The 22,906-nt window shown below is 36.9% G+C and overlaps 2 protein-coding genes and 1 long non-coding RNA gene across 3 annotated transcripts; 2 read left to right on the forward strand and 1 right to left on the reverse strand.

The window, feature by feature from the left end:
• The first annotated feature begins 15,116 nt into the window (after positions 1–15,116).
• Positions 15,117–15,638, forward strand: LOC119993030 (F-box protein CPR1-like). Its single transcript, XM_038839925.1, has one exon. The coding sequence runs from the start codon at positions 15,117–15,119 to the stop codon at positions 15,636–15,638; it is 522 nt and encodes a 173-aa protein (XP_038695853.1).
• Positions 15,639–16,557: 919 nt separating this feature from the next.
• On the reverse strand, positions 16,558–19,059 carry LOC119995475 (serine carboxypeptidase-like 35). The gene is made up of 5 exons (XM_038841989.1): positions 18,415–19,059; positions 18,263–18,308; positions 17,761–18,076; positions 17,121–17,222; positions 16,558–17,025 (listed from the first exon to the last, which is right to left on the reverse strand). Exons 3-5 carry the CDS (start codon positions 17,939–17,941, stop codon positions 16,823–16,825), a joined length of 486 nt encoding a protein of 161 aa, XP_038697917.1. The 5' UTR covers positions 17,942–18,076; positions 18,263–18,308; positions 18,415–19,059; the 3' UTR covers positions 16,558–16,822.
• Positions 19,060–20,100: 1,041 nt separating this feature from the next.
• On the forward strand, positions 20,101–22,636 carry LOC119995443. The gene is made up of 2 exons (XR_005467675.1): positions 20,101–20,205; positions 22,104–22,636. It is a non-coding gene; the product is annotated as an uncharacterized LOC119995443 (long non-coding RNA).
• Positions 22,637–22,906: the final 270 nt, after the last annotated feature.

Here is a 22,906-nt window from a genome sequence, read left to right on the forward strand (position 1 = left end):
AAGTGCTCCAACTTGCCCGAACAAGGTCCGATTCATACAAAACCAAGGGGAAACATTTGTAAGTGTAAAATTAAGCTAAAATGCAATCAAATACATTAACTAAGTGCTAGAACATCCTAATTAAAGGACATTAGAACCTCAAAATAGAGGTCCAATCAACTACTATTTTACACCATGGTCTTGCATGTGCATGTATTGATAGGGATTCCAACAGTTGATATCCTAGTTAATATTTGTACTGTTGATATCCATTATTGTGACAGTACAAATATTATTCTATACATTTATCTATGCCAAACTAACAAAAAAATGACAATGAGCGCAATAACGAAAACATTTTTTCTTATGATATCATCTTCATCTTTAGAAGTGTAAATGACAGCGAGATCATTGTTCTCAGGTTTTCCTTTTTCCACTCTTCTCCCATGCTTTAATTAGTGACATCCTCTTCTTGACAGGTTCAGGAGCCTATGCCATATAATAGCTAAAGCCATTGTTAAAATTAATATAATAGATAAATTCATCATTTTAAATCAGTTGAATAGCTGAAGTCATTGTTTTAAATCAATGGAATAGCTAAAATCATTGTTTTAAATAAGTGGAATAACTAAAGCCATTATTTAAAATCAATCAAATAGCTAAAGCAGAAACTCTATATGACTCATTTAAAAACAATAAAAATCCACCAAAATATTTCATCGAGATTATCAAAATACCACACGATCAAAGAAAACAAATCAATTAACACCAACCAGAAAAAATAAATTCCAAAAATAAAAGCTTTGAACTCACAAATGAGTTTTCACTTTTCAACAACTATTCTGGCCCTCTAAGAACTAAAACATGTAGAGCTTGTCAAGGCAAGTTCAACGGTGACAGTGGTTAGCGGAGGGATGGCCTACGGTGGTTGGATTGAGTTCCAAAAGTTTTGTTGGCCACAACTTCAAGGCAAGATCGGTGGTCGGTGGGTCTCGATTGATGGTCGGATGGTGGATCGTGAGCTTTGACAGTGAGGAGATGAGAGAGAGAAAGAGAGATAACGTGAGAGTGAGAGGATGAGAGAGTGTGTGGGTATTTGTTTTAAATTTTCAAAATTTAAAATTTGTCTCATTTGTCTCACTTATACAGTCATCAATCCAGACAACTTGCCACCTAGATTTGGGCTCTTTTGGACTATTAAACTTTGGGCTACCTAACACTATTGATATCGATGGATCTATTGGGACCCATCTGAACCGGTTGGTTCTTTGATATTCAAAACACTCTCTTTAGCAATTAACTCTCTCTAGTATCTACTCAAAAAAATAAAATAAAATATTCTCTATAATATATATATATATATATATGTATATACATTATAAAAATATATAGAATATATATTGATTAGTATATACTTTTTTCATTTAGACACCTTTTATTATTGATTAGTATATTTTATTAATTTATTAGAAGGTAATACAAAAAATAAAGAGGGCTACGCTACGCAACATCGACCTAAAATAAAATCAAAGGCGGATGTGAAATATTGAATTCATTAACAGAGCAAAAACAGAATCGTTACAAAGCTTAAGTCAAGCTTGAAGAAGAAGGGTACATATATATAAACAAGAACAGCTCTCAGACAAGATGGCAAGGACAGCTCTCGGACAAGATGGCAAACGGTCATCTTGGCAGAGATTTGAAATAAACGGTAATAAAAGAAACGACATCGTCTAAAGAAAGAAACAAAACGGTGTCGTGGGAGCAAAATCTCTAACACCCCCCTGCAAGCTTGACGTGGTGATCAACCATGTGAAGCTTGGACATAAAATGTTGAAGTTGTGAGACTGTCATGGCCTTTGTAAGCATATCTGCAGGTTGTTGTTCTGTGCGAATGTGTAGGAGCTGAATAAGGTGTTTTTCTACTTTTTCTCTCACAAAATGACAGTCGATCTCGATGTGCTTAGTCCTTTCATGAAAGACAGGATTATTTGCAATATGAATGGCAGCACGACTGTCACAATGGAGAGGAAAAGGTTTGTTGACGGGTTGCTGCATCTCATTCAGTAAGGCATTGATCCAAGTCAATTCACTGGTAACAGAAGCTGAGGATCTGTATTCTGCTTTTGCTGAACTTCTGGACACTGTTTGTTGCTTTTTAGACTTCCAAGCTATCAAGGCACCTCCCATCATGACAATGTATCCAGTAGTTGATCTTCTACTAACTTGGCAAGCTGCCCAATCAGCATCACAGAATGCCTGAATCTTTAATTGTGTTTGGGCAGGATAAAAGAGAGCCTGATTGCTGGAACCTTTAAGATATTTTAAAACTCTATGAGCAGCCTTGAGGTGAATGTCTGTTGGAGCCTGCATGTACTGGCTGAGGTTGTTTACAGTGAAGTTGATGTCTGGCCTAGTCAAGGATAGGTAGATGAGCTTGCCAATAAGCCTTCTATAGATCATAGGATCATCCAGCAACTTCCCTTGGTTGATAGACAGCTTAATGTTGGTATCCATAGGTGAGTTGACTGTACTGCAATCCCTGAAACCAGTATCCACAAGCAAATCCAAAATATATTTTCTTTGGCAAATGGTCATGCCATGATCAGTCCTATTAATTTCCAGGCCTAAGAAATATTTCAATTCTCCTAAATCTTTTGTTTTGAAACGTGTACCAATGTAATCTTTGATTTCTTGAATCAAGTTAAGATTGTTGCCTCCAATAGCCATATCATCAATATAAAGAAGTAACAAGACTTTAAAAGAATTTTTGGAATACACAAATAAGGAATAATCACATTTAGATTGTTTAATACCAAATTTTAGAAGAGCTTCTTTGCACTTTATGTGCCACTGTCTGGAGGCCTGTTGAAGGCCATACAAGGATTTATTTAACTTGCATACATATTCAGATTTATGAGTTTGATATCCTGGAGGCATTCTCATGTACACCTCCTCATTCAAATCACCATTAAGAAAAGCATTGTGCACATCAATATGGTGAGCATGCCAATTGTTTGAGGCAACAATGGCAAGAAAAATTCTGACAGTGACCATCTTAACCACAGGGGCAAATGTCTCTTGATAATCAAATCCTAAGGTTTGACTATAACCTTGTGCAACAAGTCTAGCTTTATATCTCTCTATTGTACCATCAGGGTTGTGTTTAATTTTGAAGATCCATTTTGAACCTACAGCCCTTCTGCCTTTAGGCAGAGTAGTGACTGTCCAGGTGTTGTTTTCATTCAGAGCATTGATCTCTTTGTTCATGGAATCACACCATTTAGGATCCTTAGAAGCCTCTGAAAAATTCTTAGGTTCATGACTGGAAGTGATAGCAGCCAAAAAATGCTCAAAAGAGATATTGCTTGTGTTCTGTGTCATTTCTACAGTTTTATTAATTTCAGTTGATCCTGTTTTAGTTACAGCATTACAATCATATTGATTTAAGTATTGTGGGGCTCTCCTAATTCTCTTAGAGTTGTGATCACTGAATCCTAAAACATTAGGTGGTACTGTAATCTCTTTACCAGTAGAAATATGATCATTGTCATCTTGAACTATCCTTTGCAAGTTTCTTTCCTTAAAAGGAAACCTATCCTCAATAAAGGAAACATCCCTTGAAACAAAAATCTCATCATTATCCATGTCTAACAATTTATATCCTTTTATGTGATTAGGGTAGCCTAATAATACACAGATTTTGGCTCTACTGTCAAATTTTGACTCTTGTGGTTTTAGGATCTTAGCATAACAAAGGCAACCAAAGGTTTTAAGATTACTATAATCAAGATGTTTTCCATGCAATATGTGAAAAGGACTTCGTTTATCTAATACCCTTGTTGGAAGTCTGTTAATCAAGTATGCTGCTGTTTGTACACAGCAGCTCCAATATTTTTCTGGCATTCCAGATTGAATTCTGATTGCCCTACTTACATTCAACAAGTGTTGATGCTTTCTCTCAACAATTCCATTTTGTTGAGGGGTATATGGGCATGTTCTTTGATGTATAATACCTTCCTTACTAAAAAAATCAGTCATATTAAACTCTAGCCCATTATCTGATCTGATGACTTTAATTTTGGTATTAAATTGGTTTTTGACATAATTGTTAAAAGACTCCATGTGTTTTCCTACTTCTGATTTTGTACTCATCATGAAAATCCAAGTATTTATGCTAAAATCATCAACCAAGGTCAAGAAATATTTATAACCATCAAAAGAGATTACATGATTGGGACCCCAAATGTCCACATGAAGTAATTCAAAAACAGACAGACTCTTAGTTTGACTAATCACAAAAGGCTTTCTTTTCATCTTAGCTAAGTTACAAACATCACAATCCTTACAGTCTTCTGTAAATTCATTTCCTAACATCTCAGACACCTTAGAGGAGGGGTGGCCTAGTCTCTTGTGCCACAACTTGTTCTTCAAGACAGCATTAACTTTAACAAAAACTTCTTTCTTAGGCTTCAATTCTTCAAGCAAGAAGTATAAACCTTCATACATGGTTCCCATCCCAATTTTCTTCAAAGTGATTAAGTCCTGTAATTGACAAGAGTCATGGGTGAAAACCAATGCACAGTCACGGTTTATCATCATCTTGCTTGCTGAAATGAGATTAAACCTGAAACCCTTTACTAGTAATACTCCTTTCAGAGTAATATTTCCTTGTAATCTAACATTGCCTATATGACTAATTTCATGTTTTGTACCATCAGGTAATGTAATGAATGAGTTATGCACTTTCTTATATGTATGAAAAAGATCAATCATGCATGCTATATGATCAGTAGCTCCTGTATCAATAATCCAAGATGAATTTAAATGATTGTTACCTCCTACAGCTGATACAGAGGCACTATGGTTTGTTGGATCTGTGTTCTGAGACTGAGACTTGATGTATCCCATGATTTTCTACCACTGATCACTAGACAGCTGCAAAGATGAGCCTTGACTATTTTGAACATTGGCATCTACCTGATTAACACTTCTTCTGTCATTTCCAGCATTGAACAGCCTTGTTCTCTTTGCTGGGTTAGGACCATCATTTGGAAAGCCCACCAGTTTAAAACACTTCTCAATATTGTGGTTTGTCTTCTTGCAGTACCTGTAGAAAAGTTTCTCTTTGTCTTTCTCGGGTGCATTTCTTTTGACTCCTCTAGGATCCCTTTCAGAGTTTTGAGTGTTCCTGCCAGTCACCTGCATGGCCATTGAGTCCTGAGTGTTTGAATTCTTCTGAAGTTGTTTGCCATTGATAGCTGACTTTCTTTCCACTTGCCCTACCTGAGCAAATGCTTTGCTCACTTCAGGTAGAGAATCCATCAGAAGGATCTGGTTGGTTACATGTTCAAAGCATTCATCTAGACCTATCAGGAACTGCAATAATTTCTCTTTGTTCCTTTCAGCCAGAGCAACTTTTTCAACATCACAGGAACAATGACCACACTTGCAAACAGGGATCCTTTTGAACTGATCAAGTTCATCCCAGAGAGACTTGATCCTTGCATAATACTCATTGACTGTAGAATTCCCTTGTTTAATATTGGAGATTGACCTTGTCAACTCGAAATCCCTTGCAGGGTTGGCTGAAGAATACCTGTTTTTCAAATCCAACCACAGATCATAAGAAGTTCTTAAGGTTGAGATACTAACCAAGATGTCTTTAGCGACGCAATTAGTGATCCAGTTTATGACTAAACTGTCACATTGAATCCAATCTTGATGATTTGGGTGGCTTTGATATGGTATAGCCAGCGTTCCATCCACGAAGCCCACTTTGTTGCGGGCTCTGAGAGCATTGATAAACTGGTTGCTCCAGAAGTTTAGATGGGAGATCTCCCTGTGTGGTTGAAGAGGATAGTGGATTCGGATAAGCGAAATTTGCGTTGTTGACAAATTTGTGAGGAAGAAGTAGTTAGTGAGAGCAAGCTCGGGAATATTCTTGCACAGCATTTGTTTTTCTAATCCCTATGCCATTTTCCAGGTGGCACTAGATGGAGCAATTTGGCTTATATGAAATTTTGGGGTAATTTGCCATTCAAAAAAAGGGGAAAAAAGTAGGCTATATATGTAAAATGGAGCTTGAAAAGTAGCCATTTCGCGGTACTTCTTCCTGTACCTGAACTTTAGAAAATATTCTCGCACACTTCTCCTTCTCCTACTCTTAGAGCGGAGCAAAGGAATCCCATGCCGTGAGAGCACGCGGACACTTTTTCTTTGTCACTTCGACGAATTTCTCTGCTACACCCTCGGTAAAGAAAAGCTCCATCGCAAGGCCTTTGGTTTCATATTTCTTTTACCATAAGCTGAATCTTTCTCTCTGTCACCGAATCTCATTTCTGTTTCAGAGCGGGGCAATATATGCAACAAAGGTATCCCACGCTGATATTTGGACTAATTTCTCTGCTCCGTCCTTTGTAACCTCTGATTTCATACGCCGAATCTTTCCCTCCGTCTCCGTCTCTCCATCTCAAAGCAAGATTCTCAACTAGGCTAAACTCTCTTCGAGGCTGCAAGAGAATTTGGATGCTTTTTCTTTGAGAGCAAGAACGCAGCCAAGCTAAACTCTCTCCGATGCTGGAGAGAATGCGGACGTTTCTTCTTTGAAAGCAAGAACGCAACCAAGCTAACTCTCCCCGTCGCATCTTCACTTCGACGAACTCTATTCGTTTCTCTGCTACGGCCTAGGTTCAATCTCTGAAAAGAAACGACCTAAAGACCTGTCGGGAGGTCTATCTTTCATAATTTTTCACCCGGAATCTTTCTTGCCCCCTCTCTATCTCGTCTAGTATGTCTTCTTCAGATCAAGGTTTATCTCTCTTAAACAATTAGCTAAGAGCTTAGGTTTTCTTGAACTTGAAATCCTGTATCTATTAATCTCTTTCGAAATTTGCCACTGCTTGTTATTAGATACTAGATATCGAACGGGGCTATGTCTTTTTAATTCCTTGGAAAGGCGGTGAGTTCATTATTTCTTTGCCACTTAAAATCTTTTTCAACTCCTTCAAATAAAACATATATCATTTTCTTTGAGAATTTTAGTTAAGAAATGGTTATTATCACTTTGTGTTTGTTTGGAATGTGGATTTTGGAGCTTAATTCTGATGTAGGACAATTGGCTGTGAAGTTGGAGGAAGAGTTGGATAGGCATAGCTTTTAGCTAGGTGACCGTTTGCCTATTATAATATGTTTCCGGGAATTGATTTTCATGCTCCGCTCCATATCATACCAACCAGGGCGGGTGGTTGAAGTTTTATTGTTTTATTTGTTTCCTTGTTTAAGTTGCATTTATTTAGTAAATGTCTAATTTAGTCTTTTACTTAAGTTAGGGTTTCCAGATACTATTTAAGCATCTAGGTTATTTGTTTTGTGATTGCCCTAAATTTTTTCACTATTATCCTAAAAAAAATCAAAGTCGTCCGTATGTCTGACAAAAAAATCAAACTCGTCCTTATGTACGGTTGTCGGAGTACGATTAACCTTTGGATTTGAATATTTAATATCATTGCTTATATACTTGCAATTGGTCATAATTCACAAAAACATTATGTATTCTTAGTGTTGAACATTATGTATTCCTTTAATTTTTATTTTTCTTTTATTATTATTTTTGATCAGACGAAAAGCGATTACTACAACCCCATTAACTAACCTAACTCAAGAAGAGGTGGACCTTGCTCTCGCTCGCACCCTACAAGAACATGTTTTTCTTTTTCTCTTGCTCTGTATATATTATTATGCCTTGATATATGTACGTTAATAGATGTATGCAATTTGAAGTTTTGAGAATCTAGAGACTTTTAAAATAGTATAGTTTATTAATTGCTTTTAATTGCTACTTGACTGATTGTTTCAATTTCTCATTAGATGGGGTTTGGAGTCATATGTGAGAAAATAGATTATTTTTTTTATTGTCTATGAAATTTGTGCACTATGCTGTTTTGCTTCCCCTGAAAACCCATCTTTCATCTTATTGGTTAGGGTTTTCTACCCTGTCCCCATTTTTTTTATACTTGATTGCTAGCAAGTTGCAGACACCAAATTGTCTCATAATTATCAAGCTTCCATTTTTAGCATATTCTAGTCATAGGCTTTGGTGCAATGGAGTTTCGCATCCGGTCTTGCTTCGGTTGCTCTCTCTGCTAACCCTAGAATTCAGAGCTTCATTCTTAAAATTTCAGGTCTCTCTCTATAGTCTATACCTACATTTGTTGCATAACATATACAAAATATTTATTAGTTATGATATGGTGTCTCATAACATAATTGTAAACTAGTTTCACTCTCACCCACCCAGTGGAGTGGACTGGAAAATTGCAGTGATTTCTACTGGGGCCTTCGTTTGCTAACCATCCCATTAATTATGATATGTCATGACTACTCTTTTATAGCATGGTCTTGCATGTGCATGTATTGATAGGGATTCCAACAGTTGATATCCTGGTTAATATTTGTACTGTTGATATCCATTATTGTGACAGTACAAATATTATTATATACATTTATCTTTGTCAAACTAACAAAAAAATGACAATGAGCCCAATAACGAAAACATTTTTTCTTATGATATCATCTTCATCTTTAGAAGTGTAAATGACAGCAAGATCATTGTTCTCAGCTTTTCCTTTTTCCACTCTTCTCCCATGCTTTAATTAGTGACATTCTCTTCTTGACAGGTTCAGGAGCCTATGTCATATAATAGCTAAATCCATTGTTAAAATTAATATAATAGATAAATTCATCATTTTAAATCAGTTGAATAGCTGAAGTCATTGTTTTAAATCAATGGAATAGCTAAGACCATTGTTTTGAACATATATCATTTTCTTTGGGAATTTTAGTTAAGAAATGGTTATTATCACTTTGTGTTTGTTTGGAATGTGGATTTTGGAGCTTAATTCTGATGTAGCACAATTGGTTGTGGAGTTGGAGGAAGAGTTGGATAGGCATAGCTTTTAGCTAGGTGACCGTTTGCCTATTATAATATGTTTCCGGGAATTGATTTTCATGCTCCGCTCCATATCGTACCAACCAGGGCGGGTGGTTGAAGTTTTATTGTTTTATTTGTTTCCTTGTTTAAGTTGCATTTATTTAGTAAATGTCTAATGTAGTCTTTTACTTAAGTTAGGGTTTTCAGAGACTATTTAAGCATCTAGGTTATCTGTTTTGTGATTGCCCCAAAATTTTTCACTATTATCCTAAAAAAAATCAAACTCGTCCTTATGTACTGTTGTCAGAGTAAGATTAACCTTTGGATTTGAATATTTAATATCATTGCTTATATACTTGCAATTGGTCATAATTCACAAAAACATTATGTATTCTTAGTGTTGAACATACTTGCATGGACCTCCAATCAAGTTCAAACACCATATATGCAGGGTATACGAAACTTGTTGGTATTTGATAATTATATGAAGATCTCAATTAAATCACTAAGAAGAACAGAGATACAGTGATACAGGAGGAGGAGGAGAAGAAGAGAGGTTGAAGGAGCACGAAAATTATTATTTATTGCTTGAAAAATATTAAAACGGCTAGAAGCCATTTAAACATATAATAGAAGTACCATTGGATAAACAATACAATAATTTGACAACTATAATACTCCATAAATAAACTATTTGATTTTTTTTCGGTGGGGCAATTAAATGATTTGATTCAAGTTAAAGAGGAGGGCTGGTTATTTATTCGGGTTTTTGTATATTGACAAATACAAATAAGCCCACAACTAAAACAAAAAGGCCCAATTGAATATGATAGAAAGGAAGCCTAAGCTTGAAGCCCAACTACAGATAGGGCATTCCTTTCCAGACAACAAAGCTCACAGATGGTAGACTGGTAGGTGTAGATCGCTATCAAAACTCCGCGACAAGAACTCCAATACTCTCTTGTATTGGCACCAACTTTGAAGCCCAAGATGGAGCAGCTCAGAAGCCACTGTGGCTCGATGGATGTATGTATTTGTTTTTTCAAGCATCTGGATCAAGTATCTGGAGTGTTCGTGTTTCTTGTCAAAGTACCTCAGTTTGTACTCAATCCGCTCTTCTAGAAATAAAGGTCGTGTTAATTCTCTTTTTCAAATATATTTAGGAATCCAATTATTACTAAAGAGACTTTACCTGCTAATTGATTCATTTGTCTTTGCTACTGGTCACTGCAAATATGAGCTAGGCAACCAATCTGCTGCTGAAGACCAATTCTACTTAATTTCCTGGTTAATTAGTACAAAAGATTTCCCGACTACAAGTCAAATGAGCTCCACATTAGCAAGAACAGCTTTCATCGGAAACATAGAGCTCATTTGACTCGTAGTGGGGAATCTTTTGTACCAACTAACCTTTTGTTCCAATGTGAGTCATGGAGATTTGAGCCGAAGCTTTGCAACCTACTTCTTCGTCTTCGTCTTGTAAACAGGAAAATATTTCTCTTTCTTCAATTCCTACACTGACTGAATTTTTTTTCCTGTTGTACAAGATGAAGACGAAGAAGCATGTGCATAAATTTGACACAGTTGGCTTGCATTGGGTTTCTTAGTTTTTGCTGAGATAAAAATTTGACATAGAGAGGCAGAGAGATTTCTAGTCACTTCAATTGCTTTGGATCCGAGAGATTGTGAATATTAGGGCTCAAAGGTCTTGGATTATAAAGGGTAGTGATTGACTTTTGTAAATAACAGATTACCAATGGAATACCTCCACGATGAAAGGGAGAGAGGCAGAGATAACACGGGGAAAAGGTAGAGAAATAAAGCATTTTCATCATCGTTTGTGAACGGAATCGAACAACGATCACGCAGCGGAAGAATAAAAATTTTCAATTCCTAATCCGAGGATCTGTTTAAAAACAACATTCGATTACGGGTTTAGAATAGTTACCCTTGTAGCGCACCTTTCGTACTGTCGAAGCATACAACGAACACGAACTTTCTAATCGTGCCTCTACGGTATCCACACGAACGATGCAATCTTCGTGTACGTCTCACGTCCACGAACGAAACTCACGAGCCCTCCGGTTGCTAGACCGAAACGAACCCGCCGTATTCAAATCCGATTCAACACCTTGAATCAGTACAGTGAGCAAAATAGGAGAGCTCCTTTCGAAAGACTCTCAGCCTTTTTCTTAGAAAAACTCACGTATGACTTCCGTGTTTCACAAAACCTATATTCCCTATTTTTTTCCTTTGTCGAATATATATATATATATAGTAATAATCATTGAAAACGGAATCCTCCACACTTCAATTATATATTTTTTGTTAACATATATATATATATATACACACGTTCAAAACAAATGTGGTTTATCTATATATATAACGTGTATATATATATCTCTTTATATATATATAAAGAAAATGAGATAAAATAGAATTCCAAAAATGTTTGAGTCCTACTCAAATACTTCTCTTGGTTTCTAGAAATTTATCAATACCAAAGTCAAAATATCCTAGTCCAACTAGGACCAAAAAATGCTCACATTAAATATGAAATTCATCTCATGAATTTTACGTTCCGTATTGCTTATCATTCTTAGTGTGCGACCCTATAGGTTCCCGTAATGTTGGTAGTAATTATAAAATCCTATTTTAGAATTACAAGCAGTGAGTGATGTCTAGCAACATATCACTGCTACCCAAATTACGAGAAAGTCAATGTTTCGACTCAACCTTTACCGCGACTAATGTTACAGTGTTGTAAAATCCTTTTATCCTCGATATTTTGATTGAACACGAGACATGGATATGTCACACTCGTATAGCTCAATCAATGTTTCCTGATTCCCGAATAAGCTAATCGAAACAAATGACATTGATATCATTATATCAACTCATTTGAGCATGGCCGTGCATTTATCAACTCTATTCAATCAAGAGGCCTTAGATATCAATCTCGTGTTATGAGAAGGACAAATTCCATCTTGATCACTCACATCCCTCTACATAATTTATTATACACCTGATCACCACCTTTATAGCCACCTTGTTAAGGGCAATGTTTGATAGTGTCAAAATGAACAATTTCTTATGTCGGGAACAATGGTGATCTCAGGTCGAAGGACTACAAAACACCATCATCACAATGAAATTATTTATGACATCCATAACACGATCCATGTAATGATTTCATGGTGGGTCGATCCAGTACATAAATTCTCCAATTTATGTACCTACATGTTGACTTAATATCATATATTAATCAAGCACATATTAGCCTCTACACATTATTGTCGTCCCTGTTAACAATAATATTTGGCTAAGGACATTTAAGAATATACATTATATTCTAGGGACATTATTACAATAATTTATACTACACAGATATAAATAATTACAATAACTAAAATAACTTTATTAATAAAATATCCATGATAATATAATGTGCTAAAGAATCATCATATGATTGACTTTAGTGCACACTCTCCAACAGTTTGTCAATTACAGAAACAGAGAGAAAGAAAGCATTTTCATCGGGAAAGGAGTCTATCTATCTGCCTAGCTTTGGTAGATTTCCCCCAACGCAATCCACAGAAATTCCACGAATCCCTTGGTGGATAAGTCCGACGACTCAGCAGCAGTGCATCGTTTTCATGAATTTGGCACTGCCAACTGTAGAGCACGATCGTAGTTGCTTACTTTTTTTGTTCAAGACCTTCTGGATTAAATGTTTTGCATGTTCTCTTACCAATTCTAGATGAAAGATCATGAGCATGGTTACTTACCTTTTCTTCTTCAAGACATTTTCTGTGGTTACTTACTTTTTCTTTTTCAAGACATTTTCTGTGTTAAAGGTTCTCCTAGCAATTCTAGATGCAATTCTAGATGAAAGATCATGATTCAATTCTAGATGAAAGATCATGAGCATGTTTACTTTTTCTTCTTCAAGACATTTTCTGTGTTAAAGGTTGTACTGGTTGTTTTTCAGTTTTGATGAAGGAAAAGTGAGTGGGAAGTCACTACCACCGTACAAAAAAGAAGAAAAAGTTGAGTTGTGTCAGTTGTCATACCTACTCACTCCCTGGTTTGGGACTTAGACACGAATTGGTGCACAATTTAAGTGATTTTATGATTTTTTTCAATAACTACAATCTATTATGTGACATGTTTCACGAGCGCCAGAGGCGGACCGACGTGGAAAGGACTGGGGGCACATGCCCCCAGTGAAAAAAAAATTTTAATACAAAATATTCTATAATTAGTTAATTATATGTCAAATAAAGTGTAAGGCCCCTAATCAAAAAAATTGATGCCCCCAACCATTAATTTTTACCCAATCCACTAACTAGTTTAGACCCAACCCAACCTCATAAATCCTAGAAATTGTTCACGCTACAGATTCAACAAAAAAAGCTCAAGCACATGACATTTTGAGATACTTGTAATCATTTGATTTTGTTTTCAATTTGCAACAAATGTTGACTATGTTGGGGATTACATATGAATTATCATTGGCTTTGCAAATAAAAGATGGAGACATGTTGAATGCTATTGTCATAATTACAATGTATCTTCTTATTGCTTTGAACTATTATTAATGTGTTTTTGTATTTGCAATCAATAATCATAAATCGATTACATATACAACCCAAAAAAAAATTCCGAGGGTGCTGCTCCTGGACCCCCCACAATACTTTTGTGCCCCCACTGAATCAAATTCCTGGATCCGTCACTGACGAGCGCTACATACTCCCCTCCAAGTTTTACTAAGCGCACCCCAAAATCTCGTCAAAATATTTAATCTTGAAACACTAACATTGTTTCTATCACATGACTCTCACCGACTCCAAACCCTTCATCTTTCTCCTTCTCTTGTTGTCTTCATCTATCAAAAACCCAACCAATGACCCAAATCCTCTGTTCATCTTAACCATTGGGGTTCGCAAAGTTCTCAGTGGTTCCCCACCGCGGTGTCTCCCATTCCACGGAATGTGAATATGGGTTGAAGAAGTCCACCCACCGCTTGCTCTCCACCCAGAACGGGATTGGTTGCCCTCTTTCGGCCGGTTATCGATCTTCTTTGTCCGGTGATCCCTATCTTGTACACATAGTATAAGATAAGAGATAAAATAAGCAATTGGGTTCTCTGAAGAGATAGAATCAAGTATAATAATTAATATTGATTGTATTGTTCAAGAGTTACAATTATATAGGATTTACAAGTTGTCCAAGATATGTACTAGTTGTAACAAATAGAAACCAAGTATATCTGAGTACGTATAACAATACGAGAGTCTTTTATTAGGTTATTTTGTTAAGTCAAGTCTTAGTTATGATTGGAGTCATATAAGTTTACTTTTAGGAATCCTAGTTTTATTTGAAGGAAATTTCTTATGTAATTAGGATTACTAGGAGACAAGTATTGATTTTTATCTAATCAACAACTGCAACCACGGTTTGTTACAAGTATTGATATTAAATTAGATAGAAAAACGTGTTAGGTTAGGGATCCACACTAGAATAAACCCTAGAAAGACAAATCCAATACTACAATAAACCCTCGGCTGCTAGAAGGTACTCTCACAGTCTCTCTCTTAGAAACGCCAAGTACTCTTATACTCGAGTCAGTTTTGTGATCCTATTTATAATTCTCAATAGTTCATATTCGTTTGTTGTCTATGTGATTTGTGATTTGATGCTCCTTAGTTTGAGGTGAAAACAATGAATTCCGGTTATCTTCCATTTCATGTGGTCACCGGTGTGTTCTGCCGATTGCCTGTGAAAACACTTATACGCTTCAAAAGCGTATCGAAACAATGTCATTCTCTCATTGAGGATCCACACTTCATCAAATCTCACCTTGAACGATCCAAAAACTCACTGATTCTTCGATCGCAAAACTCACTGATTCGTCGAGAATCTTCGAAATTATACTTGGTGGGACTGGATTCTATGGAGATGATCACAGAATTTGGTGATCTGCCTTGGTTCAGAGACAGTTACGTGGATGAATGTTCTTGCAACGGCCTGATAATTTTTTGTTGCCATCCCCATGATACTATAGTAAGATCCCCATGATACTATAGTAAGAGGAGGAGGAGGAGGAAGAGAAACAATCATATGTTGGAATTTTGCAACCAGAGAGCATCATATGATACCACCTCCATATTCTTATATGCCCTATCCGGATTGGCGCCATATGGGTTCATATGTTTACACATATTCTAAGCGTTGGCCGACGGCGACCATGGTTTTACACAATTACAGAAGGGGATATGGGCTTGGATATGACTCTGTTTCTGATGATTATAAGCTGGTTTTAATCGACGATACATTGGAGTTGGGTGATATATCAATTGTTTATAGTATGAAAAGAAACTACTGGGAATGGAGTAGAATTCCCCTTGATCTCTTCATGCTCGAAGCAAGAGGATCCTTTGTCGAAGGATTTCTCAATTGGGGTTCTGGAAGAAATATTGTTGCTTTTGCTCTTGACACTGAAGAATTCTGTCAGGTGCCTCTTCCCAACGGCATCAAGGGTTTAGCACTTATGAACGTGGGCGTATTGGGAGGATGCCTAATGATGACTCATGCTAATATAAGCGAATCCAAGCGTAATGTGTGGGTGATGAAGGATTATATGGTGAAAGATTCATGGAGTAAACTTTACGTATTACCTTCAGTTCCGATCAAAGTTATCGATCAGATAAGTAGTGAATGAACTTCTCTTACGAGAGGGTGGCACGATGACTGGCAACAAGTTGTGTAGGTATAACATAGTGAGCGGAGCTATGGAAGAAACTACAATCAAAGGCCTTGCTGATTGGAGCAAAATTTGTGAAGAGTTAGTTTTTGTAGAAAGTTTGATTCCGATCAATAAATTATTTGGAGAAAGAAGCAAACCTGCAATAACCCAAGGGAAAGAAGGGAAGTTTTCTCTCTCTTACTTACCTAATCATAATGTTGTTGCTTATTATTGTTGCTTTCTTTCTTTCATTTAAGATAATGTAATCATGGTATTCCTCTGCCATAAGCGAGGGCAATTAATAAAATCTATAAGCTACCTTCCTCTTTATCCAAAACAGAAAGAAAAAAAAAACACTAGTAGAAGAAATTCTTTAAGCATAAATACAATCCAACAATGACCTGAAATTGCCGGAATTGAATTTAAGCCTTGATAAATAAATCCGATTATTCAAAAAGTTGCAGACGACAGCATCTTATTGGTCAGGGAGTGTTACACGATTTGAAGAGTTTGTACCAATTACCAAGAAATCCAAATTATCTTCAGCAGTAAACTGATCACGACTCGCTCATATATATAGTCTTTAGAGTTGCAGCTGTAGGAGAAGCCCACAACCACCCGTGTCTCCAAGAACATCATATTTGCAGCCACCTATAGTAAATGATACTATGGCTATGATGACTCTCATGTATAAGAAAATCCACCAGAGAACCAGAGGGAGAAGGAGGTGAAGGTGTTACAAAAACACAATTCCATCTAATCTAATAATATTTATAAAGATCATTACTACCATAGTTTAATGACTTTGTCTCTCTCTTGTGCCTTGATCATGAGGGGAACAATGATATTATTGTTGTTAATTAACAATCTGTGAATACTGACAGAACAACATAAATTGATTGAATTGCAATTGCATTGAAATGAACAAATTAATACATAGCAGGAACATGACTGCACTTGAAAATAAGTTTCTAAGAAGGTTCAAAGTTTCCTTCAATAGCTTTCAAGGCTTTTTTTTTTTTTACATACATATCAATAAGCTTATAACTAATGAGAATCCGGCAGCCATAGACCGAGAGGTTCCGATGGCTGCACAAAAGGCGGAGCAAGTGTTGAACTTGCGTTGACAACCTCCGATCATGAAAGTAAAACTAAGGAGGTTAATTATATTTACCAACATAGCTTTCACCGGAAATGTAGAGCTCATTTGGTTTGTAGTTGGGAAATCTTCTGTACCAATTCACCAAGAAACCCAAATTGTCTTTCGCGGCAATTTGGTCCCTGACTTGCTCATAATCTTTCGAATTGTTGCTGTAGGAGAAGCCCACACCCACCGGTGTCTCCAAGAACTGCATATTTGCAGCTACCAGTAGCAAAGACAATGAAATCAATTAGAAGGTAAAGTCTTTAGTAACTAATTAGATCTATAAATGAAATTAAGGAGAGAATTAACAATACCTTTATTCCATGAGAACGGATTGAGTACAAACTGAGGTCCTTCAAGAAGAAATGGACCTATTTCTTGGGCAGCTCCTTCTGCTACAGAGGAGCAGCCAGGTCCTGAAACAACAATCCTTTCATATTAGTATAATACTTTTCCAGTTCTATTAAAATGATAGCAGGAAGAACAGGATACAAGGAACAGTAACCCACAATTAATTGACTCAATGATAGAAACACACAATGACTAAAGCCCCAACAAAACCCAACTAGATCAAAACAAGAATTGTGCATAAAAGAGCTACTGACACTAGCCAACAAGAAGTAGACTGATCTCCTACAAACACACAAGCTCCTAACAATTCAGATATACTTCAAAGAGCAAAGAAACGGGACAGCAACCATAAAGAATAGGTCCTGCAGAGCCCATTTAAAAGAAAATTTGAACATGCATCTCCTAGAAAAAGCTCGAGATGATATTAAATCATCCTGAAGAATAGGCCTTTGTAATGCCTAGACGCCCTTTAATTATTATAATCCCAAACTGGAAAGATCTGCAAATGCCATGCTCCTTACACCTTCCTCACCACTTCATTGACACTAAATTACACAGTCACACAGATAAACACTCCAGATACTGGAAAATATAAATACATACCTCCATTGAGCCACACCACAAGTGGCTTTTGAGCTGCTCCGACTTGTGCCTCAAAAAACCAATAAAAGTGGGCTTTGGAATTATTTTTGCCGAGATTAACACAACCCGCGTAGTTGTTGAATCGCGCAGGAGGTTGTTCGGAAAGGTTTACAACTTGATCCCTTTTTTGTGCTGCCCTCATAGCCTCTCAGTCGAAGCCTTCACAGGCGACCACCTAAGAAACTATTAGAAAACACCCCAGAATCTGAGCCATGGAGATTTGAGCCGAACCTTGCTTCTTCATCTTGTACAACAGAAAATTTTCTTTCTTCAAATCCTGCACTGATTGAAGGCTTGTAAGTACATGTGAAAAGAGGCTTTCTCTGGATTCTTTGAATTAAAGGGGAGAGCTGAAGTATGTGGATGTCAGTGTGTAAAAGTGTGACGCAGTTGCGGTGTAATTTTGAAGCACAAACAGTAACCAGAAACAACATCCAGATATCGGGAGAACAATTGGGTGTACCTTGCGAGAGATTTCCAGTCACTTCAATCGGTTAAGATGATCAAAACTGTAACAAAGAGAGCCAAAAACACGATCAAACCGTTTATACACGTAGATCAGAGAGCTCAAAAGGAATTGCTAGTAGAAAATATCGGAAGAACAGTTGAGCATACCTTGCGAGAGATCTATAGTCGATTCAATTGTTTCTGATAAGAGAGATTGTGAATATTAGGGTTCCAAGTCTTGGATTATAAAGGGTAATGTAACCAATGGAGTATCACCACGAAGAAAGGGAGAGACCTCTTACATAAATAGAGAGAAAGAAAGCAATTTCATCACGGTTTTCATGAATTTGGCATTGCCAACTGGAAAGCATGAGCATGATTGCTTGCCTCTTCTTCTTCAAGATGTTTTCGGCATTAAAGGTTGTACCCGTTGTCTTAGTAATTCTGGAAGAAAGACCCTCCATGACCATTTGGGTGGTTTGCTTACTTTTTCTTCTTCAAGATGTTTTCTGCATCGAGATTGTACTGGTTGTTTTAACAATTCTGGAAGAAAGACCCTTTAGTGCTTAGTGGGTGCCCAGTGGCAGACAGAAGGCAGCCATCGATTCAAAAATCAAAATAGTGGGTGGGTGACACCAATGAGAAAAATGCGTCAGATGCTCAGCAAAATCATATCAAATGACCAAATCGGAGTAGTTGAATCAGCGAAGAACCGAAGTCTTAGCCCTTTCTCACGGCCTTCAAGTTCCAAGTTCCCTGAAGCACAGGCCGAAGTGTGGTTGCGAGAGATTTGAGGAGAAGGAGGCCGAGGGGTGCAGTTTCGGAAGATCGAGGAGAAGGAATTGTGTTCTATGGTTTATGGTTTAGACTAGATTAGCCCTGAGTTATTCATTTATTTAACGTCATTTCCGCTCGCTAGGCATTCCCGTTTGTCATGTCATCAATTTGTTAAATAAGCGGATTGATCGATCGAAAGTATCAAACTGTGTCAATATTATCAATTTGACACAATTTTTAATTTGAATTACCAAATTGATACGTATAAATTGAAATACGGTTTATCTTTCGATGATAAAATATTTTATTAATTGTAAAAAGATACATAATAAGAGAAAAAACGATCTAGATGATTTTCGCATCGTAAAATCGAATTATAAAATCGTAGGATTGTAAAATAGAGCAAGTGCGATTTCCACATCCCGTCCAAACAATAGTTATTATCCACTCTTTGTATGCTAGTCATTCCGAGGGATTAGAAACAATAGTTATTATCCACTCTTTGTATGCTAGCCATTCCGAGGGATTAGAAAGGGATGCACACTACACTACACTACACGACATACATCTGTACATGTCCTTTATCTTCTTGTTTGTTTCTCGGGAATATATACAATGATACATCAAATGAAACACCCACAAAAAAGTTTGAATAGATTTAAGTAGGTAAAAAAACACCATTATGTTGAATAGAAAGAATCTGCATCGATATTTCCTTAACTAGAAAGTTGAATAGAAACATAGAGCAAACGGTTGTTTGACAGAAAGTTTGAATACGTTTGATAGTATGAAGCGCACCAAGCCAGCTTCCAATTGGGTCTCTTGGGCTGGTTAAATTATTTGATTTAAATTAAGAGCTGGGCTGATTATTTATTTGGGCTCGTATTTGAGTAATATAAACAAACCCAAAACTAAAACATTATATACGAGTAATATAAACACGTCCAAAACTAAAGCAAAAGGCCCAACTGAATATGATAGAAAGGAAGCCTAAGCTTGAAGCCCAACTACAAATAGGGCATTCCTTTCCAGACAAAAAGCTCGCTGAAGCTTGCAGAGTTGCAGATGGTAGAAGGCGGAGATCGCTATCAAAACTCCGCGACAAGAACTCCAAGACTCTCTTGTATTGGTACTTTCAAGCACAAGATGGAGCAGCTCAGAAGCCACTGTGGCTCAATGGATGTATGTATTTGTATTTTCAAGTAACTTGATCAAGTATCTGGAGTGTTTGTGTGTGTGTGAGTACCTGTTTCTGCTTAAAGGACCTCAGTTTGTATTCAATCCGTTCTTCTCCTGGACATATAGGTAGTGTTAATTCTATTTTTAAATTTATTTAGGAATTTAATTATTACTGAAGACTTTACCTTCAATATGAGCTGGGCAACCAATCTGCTGCTGAAGACAATTGGACTTAAATTTCCTGGTTAATTAGTACAAAAGATTTCCCGACTACAGGCCATGTTAGAAAAGTAAAAGGATCTATATTTTTCACTATATGTTGATTGTGTACAACATGCCTTTATATAGGCGTTAGAAAGGAAAAGTAAGAAAAATAATGTCAATAAAGTAAATCAAAGATGTTGTTGATATCTTTGACAAATTCAAAGATTTTGTTGATTTGTCAAAGATATCATTGATATTTTGTAGATATCTTTGACAAATTCAAAGATTTTGTTCATTTGTCAAAGATATCAAAGATTTTGTTGATATCTTTGACATCCCCCCTCAAACTCAAGTTGGTGCAGTAGAAGTAAGTTTGAGTTTGGAAATTAAGTCTCTGAAACGACCTGGTAGGAGTGGCTTGGTGAAGAGATCAGCAGGTTGGTCAAGAGTGGATATTGTCAAAGATAAATTTCAAAGATATCAAAGATTTTGTTGATATCTTTGACAGAATTGAATAGAAAGAAACCAACAAACCGAGAAGCCAAAAAAAGGAGCAGTCCGGTGACACGCACCAAAACCCAAACACAAAAGGATGGGGATCCAGCTCTGAGAATCGAGGCTACCAAAAATCCACATGGGAACCCAAGAGAGCAGACAAAGGAACACCAAGACTGCACGCAGAAATCCGGAATGGGACCAAAGAGGGCAAATAGTAAGATTAATAGCAGCAAAACTCCGAGAAGGGACCCATCTCTAGAGAAGCCTTAAAAACGCAGCAAAAGGACTCCAAGAGAGGACCGAGATCTTAGCACCAAGAGCGATGGTAGAAACAGCAGGGAAAAGCAGCCAGAAACATGGACACCACCATACAGCAGCAGGAGGCCGAAGGAACGAACTGCGAGGAACCATGCTCAAACTGATGAAAAGGCAGAAGAAGCAATCGGGTCTAGCTAAGGGTCCGAGCAAAGGAGTACCCCTGGAAGAGCACGACTAACGGCGGAAGGAGCACAGCCACGGAGGACACCAAAACTCAAGAAAAGAGAAGAACATCTCAAAGGAGATCGCAACCGACTGGGGACGGACCCAAAACCAAGATCCCACCTAAGGAGTGTTGGACCAAGGCTGTAATAATATGTGCTGTATCAAATATGTGCTGTATCAATGGTAGCACATACACTACTCTGGAGTGCCTCAACAGGAGTGGCTCCGATACCATGTTAGAAAAGTAAAAGGATCTATATTTTTCACTATATGTTGATTGTGTACAACATGCCTTTATATAGGCGTTAGAAAGGAAAAGTAAGAAAAATAATGTCAATAAAGTAAATCAAAGATGTTGTTGATATCTTTGACAAATTCAAAGATTTTGTTGATTTGTCAAAGATATCATTGATATTTTGTAGATATCTTTGACAAATTCAAAGATTTTGTTCATTTGTCAAAGATATCAAAGATTTTGTTGATATCTTTGACAGGCCAAATGAGCTCCACATTAGCAAGAACAGCTTTCACCGGAAACATAGAGCTCATTTGCCTCGTAGTGGGGAATCTTTTGTACCAACTAACCTTTTGTTGTTCCAATCTGATTTGAGCTGAAGCTTTGCAACCTACTTCTTCGTCTTCGTCTTGTAAGCAGGAAAATATCTCTTTCTTCAATTCCTACACTGACTGAATTTTTTTTTTTCCTGTTGTACAAGATGAAGACCACGAAGCATGTGCACGCAGTTGGCTTGCATTGGGTTTCGTAGTTTTTGCTGAGATAAAAATTTGACATAGAGGCAAAGAGATTTCTAGTTGCTTCGATTGCTTTGGGTCCGAGAGATTGTGAATATTAGGGCTCAAGGTCTTGGATTATAAAGGGTAGTGATCGACTTTAGTAAATAACAGATTACCAATGGAATACCGCCACGATGAAAGGGAGAGAGGCAGAGATAACACGGGGAAAAGGTAGACAAACAAAGCATTTTCATCATCGTTTGCCAATTACAGAAACAGAGAGAAAGAAAGCATTTTCATCATCGTTTTCATGAATTTGGCACTGCCAACTGTAGAGCACGATACCTTCTGGATTAAATGTTTTACAGGTTCTCTTAGCAATTCTAGATGAAAGATCATGAGCATGGTTACTTACTTTTTTCTTCTTCAAGACATTTTCTGTGTTAAAGGTTCTCTTAGCAATTCTAGATGAAAGATCATGAGCATGGTTACTTACGTTTTCTTCTTCAAGACATTTTTCTGTGTTAAAGGTTGTACCGGTTGTTTATCTGTTTTGATGAAGGAAAAATGAGTGAGTATACAATTTGTCGCATTGTTGTCACTACGCGGGTTCCACCGTACAAAAAAGAAGAAAAAGTTGAGTTGTGTCAGTTGTCATACCGACTCACTCCCTGGTTTAGGACTTAGACACGAATTGGTGCACAATTTAAGTGATTTTATGATTTTTTTCAATAACTACGATCTATTATGTGACATGTTTCACGAGCGTTATATACTCCCCTAC

Source organism: Tripterygium wilfordii, chromosome 3 (assembly GCF_013401445.1).
Source record: "Tripterygium wilfordii isolate XIE 37 chromosome 3, ASM1340144v1, whole genome shotgun sequence".
Classification (NCBI taxonomy): Eukaryota; Viridiplantae; Streptophyta; class Magnoliopsida; order Celastrales; family Celastraceae; genus Tripterygium; species Tripterygium wilfordii.

Excerpts from the sequence above, each read along its gene's own strand:
- LOC119993030 (XM_038839925.1), top strand. The coding sequence starts at position 15,117 with ATGGGTTCATATGTTTACACATATTCTAAGCGTTGGCCGACGGCGACC.
- LOC119995475 (XM_038841989.1), bottom strand. The coding sequence starts at position 17,941 with ATGAGGGCAGCACAAAAAAGGGATCAAGTTGTAAACCTTTCCGAACAA. Across the intron at positions 17,223-17,760 it reads TGTGGTGTGGCTCAATGGAG|GACCTGGCTGCTCCTCTGTA; the intron begins GTATGTATTTAT and ends TTGTTGTTTCAG. Across the intron at positions 17,026-17,120 it reads TCCGTTCTCATGGAATAAAG|CTGCAAATATGCAGTTCTTG; the intron begins GTATTGTTAATT and ends TGCTACTGGTAG.